At 44.7% G+C, this 21908-nt stretch overlaps 1 protein-coding gene across 1 annotated transcript in view; it reads right to left on the bottom strand.

The window, feature by feature from the left end:
* Window positions 1–21908, bottom strand: part of SPAG16 (sperm associated antigen 16) — a gene marked incomplete at its 5' end in the record, with an annotated part of 372352 nt that overhangs the window by 99655 nt on the left and 250789 nt on the right. Inside the window, one exon of the mRNA XM_081312658.1 lies at window positions 19287–19413. Coding sequence (XP_081168784.1) covers window positions 19287–19413 — 127 coding nt within the window. The remainder of the gene's footprint in view (window positions 1–19286; window positions 19414–21908) is intronic.

Genomic DNA, 21908 nt, shown 5'->3' with positions numbered 1-21908 from the left:
TCCAAGAAACCCTTTTTAATCAAATTAAATACACCCAATTTTTCACTGCAGCTTGCTGAAAAGAGAACAACAGTCGCCCTTATGGCCAAAACTCCACCACCACCACCACCTCCAATCATGGTTGAAGAACAACACTTTGAGATAAAAGAAATCTTAGATTCTAGGAAGTATCATGGGGCAAATCAATACCTAGTAGCCTGGAAAACCTTCCCTCCTCACAAAATGAGTGGGTCTTCAAACGTCATGTCAGAGCACCCAAACTGCTAAAGAAGTTTCATACAGAATATCCCAACAAGCCCAACTAACCTTTATACCTGTTTTGTTTTTTCTACAGGTGGATCTCTCCTATTTTTAAGGGGGGGCAGGATGTCAAAACCCATTCCTATTTTATTTCATTTCTATTTCATTCCACCTTTTTCTGAGTTTTGCCATATTTCTAAGGAGGAAGGGGGATGTGCATGCAGGGCTATTACTTTCACTTCCTCCATTTGCTACAATGTAATCCTTTATTTTGTTTACTGGGTCTGTATCCTGTTTCCTGCGTTATCTCTCTCTCTCTCTCTCTGAACTCTATCTTTTAAACTGTCCGTTAAGAACAAAGGAGGAAATAATGAATGTAACATAAAGACCAAAAGAGTCTTTATTTTCTATTTTAATGCTGACTGAGATCTACACTGTCTTTCCAGGCAATCTTTCACAGTACTCCCTCTAGTCTTCAAGGGAGGGGTTTACAGGACTACTTTGTTTTTCATTTCCAAATACAACACAAGCCCAATGTATCCCCTCTACCTTTAAAAATGTCAATCAAAGCAGCAATCAGTTCTCCTTACCTTGGTTCATAGAATCCAAAAATCATAAGAGTTTGGGCCACTTATACTATTGAATCCAATGCCTTCCTCAATAAAGAAATCAAAATTGTTGTTGTTAGTTGCGAAGTCGTGTCCGACCCATCGCGACCCTATGGACAATGTTCCTCCAGGCCTTCCTGTCCTCTACCATCTTCTGGAGTCCATCTAAGCTCACGCCTACTGCTTCAATGACTCCATCCAGCCACCTCATTCTCTGTCGTCCCCTTCTTCTATTGCCCTCAATCTTTCCCAGCATTAGGCTCTTCTCCAGTGAGTCCTTCCTTCTCATTAGGTGGCCAAAGTATTTGAGTTTTAGCTTCAGGATCTGGCCTTCTAAAGAGCAGTCAGGGTTGATCTCCTCTAGGACTGACCGGTTTGATCGCCTTGCAGTCCAAGGAACTCGCAGGAGTCTTCTCCAGCACCATAGTTCAAAGGCTTCAATTCTTTGGCGCTCAGCCTTTCTTATGGTCCAGCTTTCACTGCCATACATTGCAACTGGGAAGACCATAGCCTTGACTATACGCACTTTTGTTGACAGGGTGATGTCTCTGCTTTTTAGTGTGCTGTCTAGATTTGTCATGGCTTTCCTCCCGAGGAGCAAGCGTCTTTTAATTTCTTGGCTACAGTCCCCATCTGCAGTGATCTTGGAGCCCAGGAAAATAAAATCTGTCACTACCTCCATTTCTTCCCCATCTATTTGTCAGGAATTGAGAGGGCCAGATGCCATGATCTTGGTTTTCTTAATGTTTAGTTTCAACCCAACTTTTGCACTCTCCTTCTTCACCCGCAACAAGAGGCTCTTTAGTTCTTCTTCACTTTCTGCCATTAGAGTGGTATCATCTGCATATCTTAGGTTGTTGATGTTTCTTCCGGCAATCTTAATTCCAACTTTTGATTCATCTAGCCCTGCCTTTCTCATGATGTGCTCTGCATATAAGTTAAATAGGCAAGGCGACAGTATACAGCCTTGCCGGACTCCTTTCCCAATTTTGAACCAATCAGTGGTTCCGTGTCCAGTTCTCACTGTTGCTTCTTGGCCCGCATATAGATTTCTCAAGAGACAAATAAGATGGTCTGGTATGCCCATCTCTTTAAGGACTTGCCAGAGTTCGTTATGATCCACACAATCAAAGGCTTTAGCATAGTCAATGAAGCAGAAGTAGATGTTTTTCTGGAACTCTCTAGCTTTCTCCATGATCCAGCGTATGTTAGCAATTTGATCTCTAGTTCCTCTGCCTCTTCGAAATCCTGCCTGTACTTCTGGTAGTTCTCGATCCACATACTGCTGGAGTCTAGCTTGTAGAATTTTAAGCATAACTTTACTAGCATGAGAAATGAGTGCAATGGTGCGATAGTTTGAACATTCTTTGGCACTGCCTTTCTTTGGAATTGGAACGTAAACTGATCTTTTCCAATCCTGTGGCCACTGTTGAGTTTTCCAAATTTGCTGGCAAATTGAGTGTAGCACTTTTACTGCATCGTCTTTTAAAATTTTGAATAGCTCAGCTGGAATACTGTCACCTCCACTAGCTTTGTTGTTGCTCAGCTTTTCTAAGGCCCACTTCACTTCACATTCTAGGATGTCTGGCTCGAGGTCAGTGACCACCTCATTGTGATTATCAGGGACGTTAAGCTCATTCTTGTATAGTTCTTCTGTGTAATTTTGCCACCTCTTCTTAATCTCTTCAGCCTCTGTTAGGTCCCTGCCATTTTGGTCCTTTATCATGCCCATTTTTGCATGAAAGGTTCCTTTCATCTCTCCAATTTTCTTGAAAAGATCTCTGGTCCTCCCTATTCTATTGTTTTCTTCTATTTCTTTGCATTGTTCATTTAAGAAGGCATTCTTATCTCTTCTAGCTATTCTTTGGAATTCTGCATTTAATTGGGCGTATCTTTCTTTTTCTCCCTTGCCTTTCGCTTCCCTCCTTTCCTCAGCTATTTGCAAAGCTTCCTCAGACAGCCATTTTGCTTTCTTGCTTTTCTTTATCTTTGGGATGGTTTTGGTTGCTACCTGTTGTACAATGTTGCGAACCTCTGTCCATAGTTCTTCAGGCACTCTGTCTATCAAATCTAATTCCTTAAATCTATTTGTCACCTCTACTGTATATTCAACAGGGATATGATTTAATTCATACCTGACTGGCCTAGCGCTTTTCCCTACTTTCTTTAATTTAAGCCTAAACTTTGCAACAAGAAGCTCATGGTCTGAGCCACAGTCAGCTCCTGGTCTTGTTTTTACTGACTGTATAGAGCTTCTCCATCTTTGGCTGCAGAGGATATAGTCAATCTGATTTCTGTGTTGACCGTCTGGTGATGTCCATGTGTAAAGCCGTCTCTTGGGTTGTTGGAAAAGAGTGTTTGCTATGACCATCGTATTCTCTTGACAAAATTCTATCAGCCTGTGCCCTGCTTCATTTTGTACTCCAAGGCCAAACTTGCCTGTTATTCCAGTTATCTTTTGGCTTCCTACTTTAGCATTCCAATCCCCCATGATGATAAGGACATCATTTCTGGGTGTTAGTTCTATAAGGTGCTGTAGGGCTTCATAGAACCGGTCAATTTCATCCTCTTCAGCACCGGTGGTTGGGGCATAGACTTGGACTACTGTGATATTGAATGGTTTGCCTTGGATTCGAACTGAGATCATTCTGTCATTTTGAGGATTGTATCCCAATATTGTTTTTCCTATTTTTTTATTGACTATGAAGGCTACTCCATTTCTTCTGAGGGATTCTTGCCCGCAGTAGTATACCTGATGGTCATCTGAATTAAATTCACCCATTCCTGTCCATTTTAGTTCGCTGATACCTAAGATGTCAATGTTTAGTCTTGTCATCTCTTGTTTGACCACGTCCAGCTTTCCTTGATTCATGGATCTTACATTCCAGGTTCCTATGGAGAAAAAATCTTTACAGCATCGGACTTTCCTTTCACCACCAGACATATCCACAGCTGAGCGTCCTTTCGGCTTTGGCCCAGTCGCTTCATTCTTTCTGGCGCTACTAGTACTAGCCCTCTGCTCTTCCCCAGTAGCATATTGGACGCCTTCCGACCTGAGGGGCTCATCTTCCAGCGTCATATCGTTTTGCCTTTTGGTACTGTCCATAGGGTTTTCATGGCAAAGATACTGGAGTGGGTTGCCATTTCCTTCTCCAGTGGATCACGTTTTGTCAGAACTCTCTGCTATGACCTGTCCGTCTTGGGTGGCCCTGCACAGCATAGCTCATAGCTTCATTGAATTACGCAAGCCCCTTCGCCACGACAAGGCAGTAATCCATGAAGGGGAAATCAAAATTAAAGCATCCCTAATAGATGACTTACTAGCCAATGAAGAAAAGCTCCTCCCATCCTGGACTGGGTACTTATATTCAGTTGGAAACCCTAACTTTTCTTGTCCCAAAGGTGCTTTTTCAGGAGGCAACTGGACTTTGTTTTTCTTTGAAGACATTTTGCTTTTCATCCAAGAAGCTTCTTCAAGTCTGATTGGATGGAGGGGAATGGAAGGATTTATATTCCTTGCAGACAGCTTGTCATTTGCATTTTTTTAGAGTCGTTGAGGCCACCTGGATGTTTATCTGTGTCCTCAAGATCACCTGAGTGCTGTATCAGATGCAGGGACAGCCAAACCCTGAAGGACTACTGCTGCCCCCCAAACCGGCCAGATCTCTGGCCAGGGAGTTGCCGGACCTTTGCAAGCAGCAGCTCAGACATAGGAAGCCACTGGATAGCTACTGTTTTAACTGGCAGCTGTAGGCGCCTAGCTTTGGCATTTCCCTTAAGGAGCAGGATGGCCACCACCACACTGGGTTGTCCTGGGACTTCCTGGGCCCCTGCCAATTAGGATGACATTCGACAGCAACCCGGACAAACAGCCATTTTTTTTCTGAACCAGGTGTGGGCATACCTGGATCACTACCAGCCAGGGGATTTAGATTGAAACCGGTCAAAAAGGAAGTGCCCATTCCAATAATAGTGGAGGAAGAGAGACATTATGAGATTAAGTCAATCCTGGACTCAAGGGTCCATAAGGGGAAGCTACAGTATCTAGTACAATGGAGGGGATACCCAGTAGCAGAAGTGACATGGGTTAAGCCTCATAACACCAGAGCAGAGTGGCTAATCAGTAGATTTCATGTGAAGCAAGGAAGTGACAGAGAGGAAATGGCTTAATGTGTGTTTCTAGTGTTCCAGGTTCCTTCCAATTTTCAGGAGGGTCCGCCTGTCAAGTTTCAAAGCCCAGTCTTGCTGATGTGACAGACATTGCTTCTCAACTTGACAACAAGCTTGGGGGGAGGGGAGAGGTTTGGAATGCAGACTTCAAAGATTAAGGAATCAGACCATGGGAATCAAGGACAATGGCTGTCAGAGCCCATATCTTAAGGGTCCCCTTCCCCCCCCAACCCAGTCCTTTTCTTTTTCATCTTAACCTCACTCTCTTCTCTTCCATACTCCTGGAGGGGAGGGGGGCAGTGCTTGTGAGTTATTGCCTTGTTGGCTTCCTCTATCACTACAATGTAACACTTTGCTGTTTCTGCATATTTCTTCTGTGAACTTTCTTTCCCCTTGTTGTAAAGGGGGTGGGGAGAAAAAAGGAATGCAACCTCTGGCAACTGGTTTATCTCTGCACTAATAACGGAAGGTGCGAAAGGCTGCCAAAACATCTCTGCAGCCCGGAGATGGCCTGATGTTATTATTATTAATTTATTATTAATTTTATTTATATACCGCTCTTCTCCTGAAGGACTCAGGGCAGTGAACAGGGCAATGCATGTTAAAAGACAAAATACAAAATACAAAAATTAAAAGGGATTAAACAGAATGCCCACAACTCTTACAATAAGTTAAAACACAATAAAAAAGTTAAAACACATTAATAAAACCCAACCCCATCCCATCAGGCCAGGCCAGCTTGTTCGAAGAGGTAAGTCTTTAGATCGCGCCGGAAGGAGCGGAGGTTGGGCGCCATCTGGAGCTCAACCGGAAGATGGTTCCATAAATCCGGCGCGCCCACAGAGAACGCCCTCCCCCTGGGGGCCACCAGTCGGCATTCTTTGACTGGTGGCACCCTGAGGAGGCCCTCTCTGTGAGAGCGTACTGGGCAGAGGGAAGTTGATGCCGGCCGCAGGTGCTCCCAAAGGTATTCCGGACCCATGCCATGTAGGGCTTTGTAGGTCATTACCAACACCTTGAATCTCACCCGGAAGACAACTAGAAGCCAATGCAGCTCGCGGAGCAGAGGTGTAACATGGGAGTATCGGGAAACTCCCAACACAACTCTTGCGGCTGCATTCTGTACCAGTTGGAGCCTCCGAGTGGTCTTCAAGGGCAGCCCCATGTAGAGAGCGTTGCAGTAGTCCAAGCGAGAGGTCACGAGCGCATGAGTGACCGTACGTAAGGCATCCCGGTCTAGATAGGGCCGCAACTGGTGCACCAGGCGGACCTGGGCGAAGGCCCCCCTAGTCACAGCTACTATATGGTCTTCTAAAGAAAGCTGTGAATCTAGGAGGACTCCCAAGTTGCGAGCCCTATCTACAGGGGGTAATAACTCACCCCCCATAGAAAGAGATGGGATATCCTGAATATCCCGAGATGCCAGTACGCACAGCCACTCAGTCTTGTCAGGGTTGAGTTGAAGCCTGTTCCTCCCCATCCAGACCCGAACCGCCTCCAGGCAGCGGGACATCATGTCGAGGGCATCACTGGGGTGGTTTGGGGTCGAAATGAAAAGCTGGGTATCATCAGCATACTGATGATACCCAACTCCCAAACCACGAATGATCTCACCTAGCGGTTTCATGTAGATGTTGAACAGGAGAGGCGAGAGGACCGACCCCTGAGGGACTCCACAAGCAAGAGGCCTCGAGGTCGACCTCTGCCCCCCTGCCAACACCGACTGCAAACGTCCCAGGAGATAGGAGGAGAACCACTGAAAAACCGTGCCTCCCACTCCCAATCCCCTGAGACGCCGCAGCAAGATACCATGGTCGATGGTATCGAAAGCCACTGAGAGGTCTAATAGGACTAGGACAGAGGAATATCCCCTGTCCTGAGCCCTCCAGAGATCATTCACCAGCGCGACCAATGCCGTCTCCGTGCTGTACCTGGGCCTGAAGCCCGATTGGTACGGGTCTAGATAATTCGCTTCATCCAGAACCTGAGAGAGCTGAAGCGCCACCACGCTCTCAACAACCTTCACAAGAAAGCGAAGGTTGGAGACTGGACGAAAGTTATTTAAAACAGCTGGGTCCAAGGCAGGCTTCTTAAGGAGAGGTCTCACCACCGCCTCCTTCAAGGTGGTGGGGAAACTACCCTCACTCAAAGAGACAGATATAACTGCCTGGAACCAGCCTCGTGTCCCCTCCCGAGCTGCGTAGACCAGCCAGGAAGGGCACGGGTCCAATAAACATGTGGTGGAGCTCAGCCTCCCCATAATCCTGTCCACTTCCTCCGGAGTTACACGATCAAACTCCTCCCAGATAACATTGACAAGACCACCCGTGTCCTGATCGTCGGACTCTGCCCAGTCGGAGTCCAAACCGGTCCGAATCCGAGCGATTTTGTCTAACAGATGTTGACTAAACTCCTCGGCACGCCCCTGCAAGGGTTCCTCACTCACCTCCTGATTATGGAGGGAGCGGGTCACCCTAAACAGGGCGGACGGGCGATTATCTGCGGACGCGATAAGGGTAGCGAAGTAATTAGACCTCGCCACCCTTATCGCCGCGAGATAAGACCTAATATGGGTTCTTAGTCGCAATCGGTCGGATTCAGATCAGCTGGATCTCCAACCACTCTCTAGGCCCCGTCTCCGACGCTTCATCTCCCGGAGCTCCGCGGAGTACCATGGAGCCCACTGGGATCTGCGCCGGGTCAGGGGCCACAAGGGTACAACTCGGTCAAGTGCCTCTGTGGCCGTCCTTTCCCAGGCTTCCACTAAGGCATCTGCCGAGCTGTGAGCAGAGGAGGCAGGTGGGGACCCCAGTGCTGCCTGGAACCTGTCAGGGTCCATTAAGCGCCTGGGGTGGTACCATCTAATTGGCTCCACACACCCACGGTGGGGAGTGGCAAGACGGAAGACCAGCCGCAGGAGATGATGATCGGTCCATGACAGGGGCATAACAGTTGGGGAGCCCCCACCAAGATCATCTAACCACCGTCCAGATAAGAAAACCAAGTCAAGGGTGTGGCCTCCCACATGAGTCAGTCCATAAATTACTTGCGTCAGGTCCATGGCCCTCATGGAAGCCATGAACTCCCGAGCTAACTCAGATGATCCTCCCAGGGATGGTAAATTGAAGTCACCCAAAACTATAAGTTTGGGGAACTCAATCACCAACCCCGAGAGGACGTCGAGAAGCTCAGGCAGGGCTGCTGCTGCATGACTAGGCGAAAGGTACACCAGCAGCAAGCCCAACTGCGCCCTAGGACCACATCTCAGGAAGAGAGACTCACACCCGACTATCTGGGAAACGGCCTCCCGCAGACACAAGGTCTCCCTCATGACAACCGCCACTCCCCCGCCCCTACCCTGAGCCCGAGGCCGGTGTAGCACCTGGAAACCTGGTGGGCAAAGATCAACCAGAGGAATACCACCCTCTGGGCCCAACCAAGTCTCCGTGATGCAAGCCAGGTCCGCATGCTCACCCTCGACCTTTTTTATCTCCTTTTATCTCCTTTTTTACCAACAAGGAACTTAAGAACTGGGAATTGGCCCATTTGAACTGACTGGATGAACTATGGGGTGGGGTTTTGCTTGGGACACTTTAACCTATCGATCTGAGTGGGAAATCCTCAGATCCTGTCTATTACGCCTGCTATCAACTTCTCCTAATAAAAGATCCTTTTGGAAGAAACTGCTTCCACGAGTTCTACTTTCTTGGAATAAGGTATTGAAGTGGGCCCTGACATTAGTTAGGATCTGCAGTAATAGTCAGCCTGGAAGAAAAGCCCTTACTGGGAGACTTTGCAAGACCATGTCAGACAATGGAGCAGGGAAGGAAGAATCCATTGCAAAAGGGGAGCCCCCTGCCGGTCGGATCCCTGAAAACTATCCAGTTCTGAGACTTCCTACTCATTGGAAGAAGAGGTAGTGGAGGTGCATAGCCACAAACCTCAGTGGTTGATGGATGTTGGGAAGAAGGATGACTGGGAGAAGAAGGCGAGAAAGATAACCCTCCGACAAGGCAGCCACCAGCCAGGCTGGAAGGAAGAGATTGAAAGATCCCTCCATCTCAGCGAGGAGGAGGAAGATCATCCGGGGCACTTGAGCTGGATGGTAGAACAGGCTATCAACATGATGAAGGTAGGCTTGGACTCTCTGAAGGAGAAGAAACCCGAACCCTACACCAGAACCATCCACCTGGGTTGCAGTAAAAAAGACACCGAGGGTGAGTCTGAAGCTGAGGCCCCGGGGTCATCCAGTGAGATGACAGAACCTGTCGCAGTCATCGCTGCTGCCTCTACCCCCCGACATGTGGAAGCTGCAAACCAAGAAGGGAGATGCCACAAGCACAAAAACAGACAACCCTCTATCCAAACGTTCCCACCACTTGATGTGAAATTCCAGGGGGAGCCATGATGCCTGGGGTTTTTCCTAACCCAGGTCCTGAATTATACGAAAGAGTATGGCCAAGACATCCCTACCGGCTGTGCCAGAATTTGCATTGTGCAAACCACCCTGGATGGCATCGCAGCAGACTGGGTCGTGGACCTATATGACGCTGACACCCTGGAGCTGCTGAACTTTAATCAGTTCATGTTCTCCCTCAAGCACAGATTTGAGGACCCATTGGAGGACTGAAAAGCCCATGAAAGAATAAAGATGGTGAAGCAAGGCAGGCGACCAGTGGCAGAGTATACTCAGGAGTTCAGAACCATAGCCAGCAAGTTGAATTGGCCAGAGGACATTTTACTCAGTCATTTCAAAGATGGCTTGAATTATGATCTCTACAATGCCTGCCTCCCCCAAGGAGATCCCCACCACCTTCAGGACTGGTACATCCTGGCTGAGGAAGCCAAGATCGACCTAGCCAAGAGACACCACAGAGGGAAGCCCTGGGAGAAATCACCATTGGAGCCACCCCGTGAGACTGCGAAGCAACAACTAACTGCCAAAAGATCTACTGGCTGCTTCGGATGCAGAAAGGAGGGACACCACATTGCGGAATTCTGCTCACACACCCCAACAGAGAAGGCAGACAGGGTCCCAGCTGGGAAGTTCAGAAAATCACCAGCCAAGCCGAAGGAGCCAGCCATGAAAGGCACCGAGACCGTTGAGTTCCCTGCCACTGCCCAATGAGGAAAGGGAACTCCAGCCTACACCGCAGGAGCATCCAACTCGTCTGATGACAACTCCAAAGATGAACCCCTGATAAGTGGACCCATCATGCTCCTCACCAGGACAGTAACCATACTAGCCCCCACCATCCCCGAAGCTGTAGAGGTCAGGGCATTAATTGACTCTGGGAGTACCCATTGCCTTATCAGCCCAGTGCTAGTAGGGAAACTAGGCATTCTGGTGAGGAGGGTAAAGAAACCCTCCGCACACTTCATTCGGAGATACAAACCAGATTCCAGAGGGTTGCATTTCTCCCTTCCCTTCCCCTCCCCTTTCCTAGTTGCCCGTAGTTGAGACAGAATAACTAGTGAGAAAACAATTGATTATAGTGTGATGGATAGCAGGTAGGCAGAATAAACAAAGGTTATATTTAAGGGAGGAAGTGAAAGCCATAAAGTCTCGTGCCTGTTCCCTCTCCCCCTTGGGAATGGCAGAATCCAGGGGAAGATGAGATTTGGGTTTAGCTCAGAGGAGATAGTTAGAAATGAAATATAAATAGATTCTGACATCCTGCCCCCTTTAAAAATAAGAGATCAACCTGTAGAGGAAACGAAAATATAGATGTTAGCTTGGTTTGCTGGGATATTCTGTATGAAAACTCTTTAGCAACTAAGGTGCTCTGATGTGATGTTTATGGACCCACTTGTTTTCTGAGGGAAGGTGTTTCCAAGTTGCTAGGCATTGAATTGCTCCATGGTACTTCCTAGAATCTAGGATTTCTTTTACCTCAAAGTGTTGTTCTCTTTTAACCATGATAGGAGGTGGTGATGGTGGGGGTTTTGGCCATAAGGGTGACTGTTGTTCCCTTTTCAGCAAACTGCAGTGAAAGATTGGGTGTATTTCCTTAAGATTTTTGGGTAGTTCTAATTCTAGTGTTACTGGGTCTATGATTCTTTTAATTGGAAAAGGTCCTGTATATTTTGGTCCAAGTTTTTTACAGGGCTGTATGGATTTTATGTATTTTGTAGATAAATACACCATTTCTCCTACCCTGAATGGTGTGGGTTCGACTCTCTTTTTGTCTGCCTGTGCTTTGTATGCTTGCCTAGCTTCGTCTAAAGCTTTCCTAACGATTGGCCATTTTCTTGATACCTAAACAAATTTTCATTTAGTCCTCAAGACCATCTGTCTCCATTATCTTTTTCTATTTCCAACCATACTGGACTATGATCTGATATAGTTCTTGGACATATCTTAATCTTCTTAATCCTAGAAAAAAAATCATTGGTAATTAGTACAAAATCAATCCTGGAGAAAGATTGATGCCTATTGGAGAAAAAAGTAAAGTCTTTTTCTTGCAAATTTCTTTCTCTCCAAACATCTCTCAATTCCAAGTCATCTTTCATCTCAAAAAAAGATTTAGGCAATCTAGCATGACTTGGTGTACTTCTAAAAAGGCCTTTTTTGTCCATTTGTACATCCAAAACCCCATTCCAATCTCCCATAAAAGATTTGTAATCCCATTGAATGATCTTACTATGTAATAGTTTATAAAATTCTCCTTGCTGTTGATTAGGAGCATATAATCCAACCAAAAGTATTTTCTTGCCTTCTATTAATAGTTCAATTATAACATATCTTTCTTGTTTATCTGTTTCAATTAAATTAGCTGTTAAATTGTTCTTAACATAAATAACAACTCCATTTTTCTTGTCAGGAGCAGAGGCAATAAACTGTGTGCCCAGCCTAAAGTTTATCAAATACTTTTGATCAGCAGCTCGAATATGCATTTCCTGTAAGCAAATAACATCATTTCTAAATTGTTTTAAATACTGAAATACTTTCTCTTGTGCGGGGAATTTAATCCATTAACATTCCAAGTTAGAAACTTGGTCGCCATCTTTTGCGACCTGAAGCTTTCGGAGCGCCTCTTCCAAAACTACCTGCACTCTCTTCGGTTTCGCTTCTCCCACTGCTTCACTGTAAGTAGGTTTTTGAGATGTAATTGTAACTTTCTGTTGTTCTTGTTCTTGTCTCATTCGTCTGATTGCAGCCTGTGTCATTCTTTGTTCTCTAACCTCTAGCATTGGTGCCTGAGTCTGATCCACTCCTGTAGTTTGCTGGGATTCTCTATCTTTCTGCAGAGTAACTCCTTCAGCTCCTTGTATACTCTCCATTCATGACTGACATTCTCCTTCACCATTCCTTCCTTTAAATTCTGAAGGTGGCGGAGAGCCTGCCTTCAAAATATTGCCATAAAAATCTCGTGCCTGCAAAACTGTATTAAGAAGATATCTCATGCCTGCGTGCATCACCGCCATACCTACTGGAATCTCCCATCTAAACTGAATCTCCCGTTTCCTTAATTCTTCTGCCAAAAAAGCAAATTCTTTTCTTTTACTTAAAATTCTTGGCGGAATCTCTTTCAGAATTAAAACTTCTTGCTCAGCAACTGTAAATCTATTGTTGTAGAAGGCTTGAATAACCACATTTCTGATTGCTCTCTTTGTAAAGTAAACCACCACATCTCTAGGTAACTTTCTTTGTCTTGCAATCCAAGAGTTAACACGAAATATTTTATCTATATCCCCCATAATACCTTCTGCTGGACGTTCCAAAACCTGTTCAAGGGCTTGTGCCAGTAATTCTTTCAAATCTTCCTTAGGATCTTCTTTTAAACCCCTGATCCTCACAGCAAATTCCATTTCTCCGTATTGTAACATCACTACATCATCATCAATCTTTTCCATCACATTTTCAGCACCCAGCATTTTAGCATCTAATCTCATATTATTTTGACTGAGCTCTTCCACGTGAGCATCCAGACGCTCAATACAAACTGCCAGCCCTCGAAATGCAGCCAAAATGTCTGCTCTTATTTCAGTATTCTTCTCAATAAGTTCAGCTATTTGTTGGGATTGTATTTTAAAAGCATCCTGCAAATCTTTTATTGTTAAAGCTGGTGCGGGTGCGGGTGCCACAGGAGGAGGCATCAAAGCCTGTAATGAAGAATGCTGAACTGGCGAGGCACCAGCACTTCTAGGAACTTTGGTTGATTTAGAAGCCATTTTAACACCCATTTATTTCTATTGCGCACTTTCACTTTCTGCACTGCTTGCAACTTTTTCTCTCAAAATACTCTGAGTTAAAGTTCAGATACTTGCTATTACAGCATTCTCCTGCACAGCTCTGCCTGCATCCAAGTAATCCACAGTTAATTATCGATGGCAGGGATGGTTGCAGCATCCTGCTCTGCTCCAAAGCCTTGGAACAGAGGTGTCCTGGAGTCCGGAGGAAACTCAGGCTTTGTGGGGGCTCACACCCTTCAACCACCAGAGTTTAAACTCTGGTGATCTAGGGGAGCTCTACCCCTACCTAAGCGCTCACCCCCTCTTCTCCCGAGGAGCGGGTTTCTGAGCCACTAAACAGCTGATCGTCGCTGTTTTTAGCAGCTCTACAGAGAACAGCGGGGCTGACAGCCAGAACGACCGCCATCAATGGAGCCTTGCCACCCAGAAGTGGTTCGACTCTCTTTTGTCTGCCTGTGCTTTGTACGTTTGCCTAGCTTCGTCTAAAGCTTTCCTAACGATTGGCCAGGTGTTTTGCAATTGTGCAATCCATTCTTTCAGTGATGGGATTTCCGGTTCATTTGGGATTAGTTCTGGCATAAGGTTGAAACCTTGACTGGTGGCTAATTGAAAAGGAGTGTACCCTGTGCTGGAGTGGACTGCATTATTGTAAGCAACTTCTACAAAGGGGAGTAGATCCATCCAATTTGTTTGCTGGAAATTAATAAAGCATCTTAAGTATTGCTCAAGAGATAAGGCAAGGGTGTATCCTGGCCCCATTATTATTTAATTTATACATCAATGACTTGCCAGGGTTAATGAAGGATACCATGGTACACATGCCGATGATCCTAAATACTTACTGTAACAGCTTGCTTTATGCTGATGATATGATTTTATTATCAAACTCACAAGTAGGATTACGTAGGCTATTAAGAAGATTCAGCTCTTATTGCCAGGATAACTCCCTAATCATTAGCAAATCTAAATCAAAAGTAATGGTGTTTGGAAGAAACCATCAGAGACATAAGTGGCAATTAGATGGTGAACCAATTGAACAGGTTAACACTTTTGTATATTTGGGCGTAACTTTTTTCAAGACTGGATCTTGGGCCTGCCATCATCAACGGAGTACATTTAGAGCAAAAGCCCATCTGAATTTATTGCTGAAAGTAAAGAACCATAGTTACCCAGGGTCCCTAGCCCTATTAATCAAGGTTTATAAGGCTAAGGTTACCACAATGCTCTTGTATGGAGCAGAAATTTGGGGTCTTTACTCAGCCACAGTCCTAGAACAAACACAGTCCCAGCATTTGAGATATATTTTGGGTGTAGATCCAAGAACATCTGCTGCAGCAGTTAGAGCTGAATTGGGAATTCATACAATTCAGGCATTATCTAAAATTAGAGCTTATACCAGGGTTTTGCCCTCCAAGCTGTCCTCTGAGGTTTCCACTGCCCCTGCAGTGTAGGCTGGAGTTCCCTCCCATTCCTTGGCAGGAGTTGGGGACTCTACAGCATCTATCCCCAAATGGCGGGCTGTTTTGGTTTGGCTGGGAACTTCCCTGATTTCCTGGCCGATGATGGGTCTGATTTGCACTGAGGGGCTTTTGAGTGCATTCTATGGTGTAGTGGCCTTCTCTCCCACATTTGAAACAGCCCATAAAATTGTTAGCCTTAGCCAGTGGTTTCGCTGGTTCGCGCATCTGCTCGGCAGGTGGGTGGGCCCATGGTTTTCCTTGGCAGTGCCTCTTCAGTAGGTCTATCTCTACCTCCTCTGCCAGGTTGTACCAGCCACTGGCCATCGCGTTCTCAAAGATGACATGAATTGGTTGAAGTCATTGAGTTCTGGGGCATCTGAGTCATGCAGGTTAACCACCTGGTCTGTGTCCTGTCCGTCGAGGGAAGATTGCACAATACGGATGTGGGCTTTGTCGCTGGGGATGTCCCATCTGTATTCTTCCATATAACTGAGGACTTGAGTTAGGAAAAACCCCAAGCGTGATGGTTCTCCCCTGAATTTCACTTCCAGAGGTGGGAGTCTTTGAATGGATCAGTGCCTTTGTTGCTGGCAGTATTGCCCCCCATCCTGATCCCCATCTGCGCATTGGAGGGGACTGTTCAGGTGGTAGTTATGGGTTCAGCAGACATCTCCAGTGCTACAAGTTCCGGATCCCCCCCACTGTCTCTCCAGCTGCAGTTCCAGGTGCTGGTGCAGCTGCGGGATTCAGGTTACTCCTCCCTTAGAGAGCTAAGGTTTTTTTTCTCTAGGATCCAGGCTGAGTGTGGTGCATAACTCCCGTCCTCTCCACTGATATGCAGGGAATTCTCCATCTCTTGCTTCCATTCGGGTTGGTCGCTGCCCCATCTTAGGGTCACTTTCCTCGATACCTTTTCCCACTCACTTTTCCTTCCAATGCCCATCGACCACTGCAGTTTGTGGTCACACATCTCCACCACCTCTTCCCCGGAGGAATATGACACTTCAGCTCCCAATAGTTGGTGGAATTTCGGTCGGGGGGAAGGCTCCCTTTCCATAGGGCTTTCCTCCTACTCTGCCTCATCGTTAGACATTGTATTTTTTGCAATGAACTGCAGTATAAGGCAGGAATATATACAGAGAAAAATTGTTCAATTGTTCAAGCCGATATGTTTACTAAGTTTTAAATGCAGGCAAATGTAAATGTAAAAGCATTTGATTTAACAGCTGTTTAGCTTTAAATGGGAAGAGTGTCAAGGTTTAATGATTTAACACAGGCATGTCAAACTGCCGGCCCATGGGCTGGATATGTCATGCCAAAATTGCGCCTACCCCATTGCCAGGAATGGGGGAAAGTCGTGATACATCACATGACATCACATGACATCATGAGTTTGACATGCCTGATTTAACAGCTAAACAGCTTATGTAAAATGTAATGTGGGTGATGTAAAAATAAGAATGACTCAGCAGGTATGTGTATCCCTTTAAGAGTCTAAGTATAAAAGGGAAGGTTTTTTTGCTGGAGTCTTTCTCTCTCTCATCCGTTTGACTGTTGTAACTGCTGTGTATTGGAGTTTGCTGTTTCACCATGTGTATGTATTTTATTTCTAGTGTATATTTGTAGATAGTATAATATAAACCACATTTAATACAAACCACTGTGTACTGTATTTACTCCTGGTTTACCTCAGTGCAATAAGACTGTGCATGCTCTGACAACATCTAACTTTTCTTGTAATTTAAATACAGTATTATATGCACAAAAATACAGTATTATCTGCATACAGTAATTATAGAATGAAAGGGAGCAGGTCTTGGCTGGAGGAAGTTTACTGCATCATTTTTTCAGGCATTTTAGAAATAATAAACTCTCTTTGAACATGATTGTCAAGTCACTTGCTAACCAGAAAGTTAGGTGATACTTTGTTAAATTGGTAAGACTGTGAATAGGTACTCTCAACTACATTCAGCTTGCTAGGTGGAATGCGTGTTAGGCAATATTTTAAGCAGTTAGTTCCTAAATTGTTTAGAAATGTAGCTTTATAGACTAATATTACTACTGTAGATAGAGCCAGGTAGCTCATGGGCAACAAATGCTATGCACTTGTGACCACTTAATAATTAGGGCCTGGATTCTAAAAATTCCACATTATTTTCAGATGTAATCCACAAAGAATGTACTGTAGGAACACATGTGTCAGCCCAACAATGTAGATGAGATTAAGAAATCAAGGTCAGAATTGCTTTTATTGTAAGGGTTATACCAGTGATGGCGAAACTTTTAGAGACCAAGTGCCCAAACTGCAACCCAAAATCCACTTATGTATCGGCGGGTGCCAGGTGGGCATGGCCCATTGGGTGATTATGGCCCTTTGGGTGGGTATGGCCCATTGGGTGGGCATGGCTGCAGTGGTAACGGCAGACTGGGTGGGACTAAAAAGTTCAATCAATCAATTCCAACTTTGCAAGATCTTTTTTTCCCTGCAAGAAGTTGAAATTGATTGATTGATTGAACCTTTTTTTTGCACATGGTGGTGGAGGCCTAAAGCAAAAAGGGTTTTATAAAACCCAGCTGAAGGCCTAGGACTGGGCTGACAGCGTGCGTGCCCACAGAGAGGGCTCTGTGTGCCACCTGTGGCACCAGTGCCATAGGTTCACCACCACGGGGCTATACTATCAGAACTTTGCAAGTTTGAAAATGCTTTACTTTCTCTTTATCTTCATATGAACTAGAGAGAGGCCTCTATGAGACATTTACTTAAACCAATTTCCTGGATTGGACTCAAGTTCCTCTTAATTGACTGTTGCTTGCTGGTTGACTCTTCCTTTTTTCCTTCAAGACTTTTCCCAATTCTTTTGACAACATGACAATCATCCAGGAACGAGAGTTATTAGGATTCACTTAGCCTTGGTTATTCCAGTTCCAGTAGAATAATAGCTGGTGCACTAGCTGAAATTGACCACAGATGTTCCTTCCAAACTGTTCTTTTAGTAATAGACTGAAATCAAAGGGACAGCCCAAACTAACTTAAATAACCAGCTGTGCATGGAATTGTCATTTTATTCGAATTCAGTTTCATTTTATTGTCCTTCATCATTTCCTCCAGAGAACTACCAACTACCTGCACAGTCCCTCGATGAAGGTGGAAGAAAGGAGATATTATCATTCAGTTCCAAATTTCTTGATAACTGCGGCAAAAGCTTAATACAGATATTGAACAATAAGGGAGAAAGAACTGAGCCCTTTTAGACTGTGCCATGTAGCTGAACAGAAATCTCTCAAAATCACTCTCTGGTGGAGATCCTACAGATAGTAATGGAACAACCAAAACACATCTAAACCATCAAACTGTTGCAGTAATATTACATCATGACCAATAATGTCAAAGTCCTTGGAAAGTTCAAGCAGAACCATAATGTAGAAGTCACCAGGTCTCATGGTAAAGGTCAACCATCAGGGCAACCAAAATTTATTTAATACTATATTCAGGCCTGAAGCCAGACTCAAAACAGATTTAGATAATTAGCTTTTTTCAAACTGGATGCCACCATTCTAACACCTTGCCAAGACATTAAAGACTAACAGAAATGAGCATTTCAAGGTGAATGCAAAAAGATATATGATCTAGCCCAGGGCTTTTCAACTTTTTTACCCATTGTACCAATTTTCGGATATGACAAAATCTGAGTACCACCATTCGCCTAGCAAGGTGTCAAAAACTTGATGACCAAAAAACCCCGGAAAAAAGTGATTAAGTACACGTAATCCTCAATTTACAACAGTTCGCTTAGTGATTGTTCAAAGTTACAATGGCACTGGAAGAAGTGCCCCCCAAGCCACAGCCGAGCAAGACACCTGCCTGCCCGCCTGGCGGCGCTCTTCCTCCTGTCCAAGGTTTTCATTGTTGTGAGCATTTCTGTTGAGGATTGGCAGTGGGGGTGGGGGGGTGGTGTGGTGTTTGGTTTTTATTCCCCTTGTCTGCTGGGTGGTTGCAGCAGGTTTTGGTCACTTCACATGAGCCTGGGGCACTGTGACCATCATAAATATGAATCAGTTGCCAAGCATCTGATTGTAAATCACAAGACCCTGGAGATGCTGCAACATTCCAGCTGATCAATCCTTCTGGGCTCAGCAGAAGCACCAGGATCAGCGCCGAGTTCCAGCAGGAGCCTAGCACTGATCCTGGCACTACCACTGAGCCCTGACAGCCCTGCAGCTCCAGCCGTCACTCGCTTAGGCTTGTGCGGTGCTGCCACCAGTTCAGCTCATTCCCCTCCCCCGCTACCACTTTTCTAGGATGGTTGCATACCACGCGCTAGGTGCCAATGTACTACAGGTGGTACCCGTACCACTGGTTGAAAAGCCCTGAACTAGCCTACCACAAACTACAACAATTCGAACTAAATGTTTGAAAATGTTTGGAAATAATATTTCCTATAAAATTACTGTTCATGTAACACTCAGTAGATCCCAAATACATCTCTGTAATCATACAATTTCTCCTTAGAATCTGATTTGTATTTGAAACAGATTTAATTCTTGCCCAGTTAGCAACCACTTAAGTTGTCCAATATACATGAATTAGTAATACATCTCAAAGCCTGCTTACCGTTCTGGCATCCCACAAAGATAAAGTCTTGTCTGCAGAGCTGGTGAGAATAATATTGGAGAAAGGAAAGAACTCGATGCTGTTTACTGAATCCTTGTGGCCACGCAAGGTATACCTGCATCGTTCGCTGTAAAATAATACAATTATGTATCTTGAGCAATTGTGAAATAAATTAACAAGATCAAAGGACAATATGAGTTGGCATCAACAAAACTCAAATGGACAATAAAATTTCCCCAAAATATTTGTATCCTCTTTTTCAGAAATTCAATTATTTATTGAATGTTAGAAATGTTACAGTTAAAGGTTCTTGATAGTTATTACATATTAATATTAATAATTACATACTGGCTAATATATATGTAGATGATAAACTTGATATAAACTATGTTCTTAAAAAGAACAAATGTAAAGTAAGAAAATTAAAAGCAAATTAAAAACAAACAAGCATGGCAAGGAAACAAACCAAGAAAAAGGTGCATAAGCAGACAAAAATTAAAACAAAGACAAAAAGAAAATACAAAAAAACCCAATGAATGTAGTAAACCATGGGTGTCAAACTCGCCATGTCATGTGACATGTCATGACTCTTTTTGCATTGCCGGAAATGGGGTGGGCGCAGCTTCAGTATGAGGAAACCAGCCTGCGGGCCAATAGTTTGACACCTCTGTACTAAACTACTCAAATTTCTAAGCTCTGTGTTGTCATACAGTTTTAAATTAGGAATCATATTATTTGATTTTGTCTCTTCTTTGGTAGAGAGTGTGTATTCAAAGGCTGAGATTAATTAATTTTGCTATATAGGTATTCTTCCAGGAATGCATAATTGCAGTCCAAGAACATCTAATATCTAAATAATAAGGAAACGGCAGTGCACTAAGGTTCCTTCCATATTACACCTCCAATAGAGAAGGTTGACAGCCAACCTTTTCTAAACATTATTGCAGGGATTCAATACTCTCCAAATATTTTTAATGTATCCAATTTTTAAAATCATATGATATATACTGTATCTAACAATCCTGAAACCTGAAAACTATCCTGAAAACAATCCTGAATCCTAAAATCCTGAAATCTTTAAAAACATAAATGGAAAGGTTCTGTTTCCTCTTATATCCACTATGACACACTGCTTACTGCCATCTCTGCTCACTGAAACAAATCAAAACTTCTGCCCCAGTACTGGACTGAGGTTTATGATTGGCTTCTATTATTAGAGGTCAGCAAACTCTTTAAAGGGACAGAGCCTGCCCCTTCTCAGTTTCTGCAAACACAGTTGGCAGATTTTGCAGGCCAAAGGGTATGGAAGCCATTGGATGGCCCAGGTTTGCCAGCAAGAAGGCCACTCTTGCCCAGGACTTCCCACTCCCACCCTCATCCCAGGAACTTTAATGAGGCTCAGACCTGGTGATCTGCTACCTGCCCACCTGTCTTCTGCTCTAATAAACAATCTATCTTAATTACAACAGCTGCTTCCAATTGAGCACCCAGGTTTTTTCTTGATATACTTTAATGCAGGGCTTTTCAACCGATGGTACGCATACCACTGGTGGTACGCAAGCACCTGGCTGGTGGTACACGGCGTTGCCTTCCTCCTCCCCCACTCCGCTCCTTCCCAGCTTACTTGCTTGAGGAAAACATGCTGCTTGGTGGCGGCCTGCAGAAACCCTACGGAGGGCATGCGAAGAGCACAGGTGCAGGCTCTTGGCTGTCTGATCGCCTTTCTCCCCCCACCATCTTTTTGGTTTTTTTTTTTAACTTTCCACTTTTAGAGGCAGTGTAAAGGCAAACTCTGGGAGGCGCACACAGGGCGAGTGTCTTGGTTGTCTTCCTCCCCCTCCACCCAGAAAATAGAGTGGGCCAGGGAGGAAGAGGGGGCCACCCACTACTAGAGAGGGCCTGGCCAGACGGAGGCTCTCAGCCGAGCCAGCGCGCTCCCCCCATGGTTCCAAGGATTACTGTCACCAGATGCAGGGCTGATGCCTTGCAGCCGCCGCTCCTGTCATAGGACAGAGCACCAGCAGCCATAAGGCCGCACCAGCCCAGAGTGAGTGAATCAGGTAGGAGCCTGGTGGGCCATTTGTTTAGTGACCATTCGATTCAGCCTTCCATCCTTCCGAGGTCAGTAAAATGAGGGCCCAAATTATTTGGGGCCATAGGCTGACTCTGTAAACTGCTTAGAGAGGACTGTGAAGCGGTATATAAGTCTAAGTGCTATTGCTATTGCTATTGCTATTTTTATGTTCTTTTTAATCTACTTGAAGATATAACTTCAAAGTTTTGTGGGATGTAACAAAATTCTGCTTGGTGGTTTGCCAAGTAGAACTCTATTACAAAAATCATAGGAAGATAAAAATCAATAGTCCTTTCTTTTATTATCATATATTAATGGCTTTTATATTCGTTTTACAAAATGTTATGCTTTTTTTACAACTAAAGCAATATAATAAACTCGGATATTGAACTGTGACCACTATAGAGTTTATTGATTAGAATAGTGTATTTAGCAAATGAAGAGAAAGCAAAAAATATACATCTTCACAGTTGGAAACATAGTGTGAGGCAGATTACAATCTTGGATTGCCAGCATGCATCACAATGTCACCACATCATGTGGAAGAA

The sequence above is a fragment of the Vipera berus genome (assembly GCF_964194415.1).
Source record: "Vipera berus genome assembly, chromosome: 1".
Taxonomy (NCBI): domain Eukaryota; kingdom Metazoa; phylum Chordata; class Lepidosauria; order Squamata; family Viperidae; genus Vipera; species Vipera berus.
The sequence above is the reverse complement of the archived record's forward strand: the minus strand, read 5'-3'. Positions and strand labels throughout refer to the sequence as shown.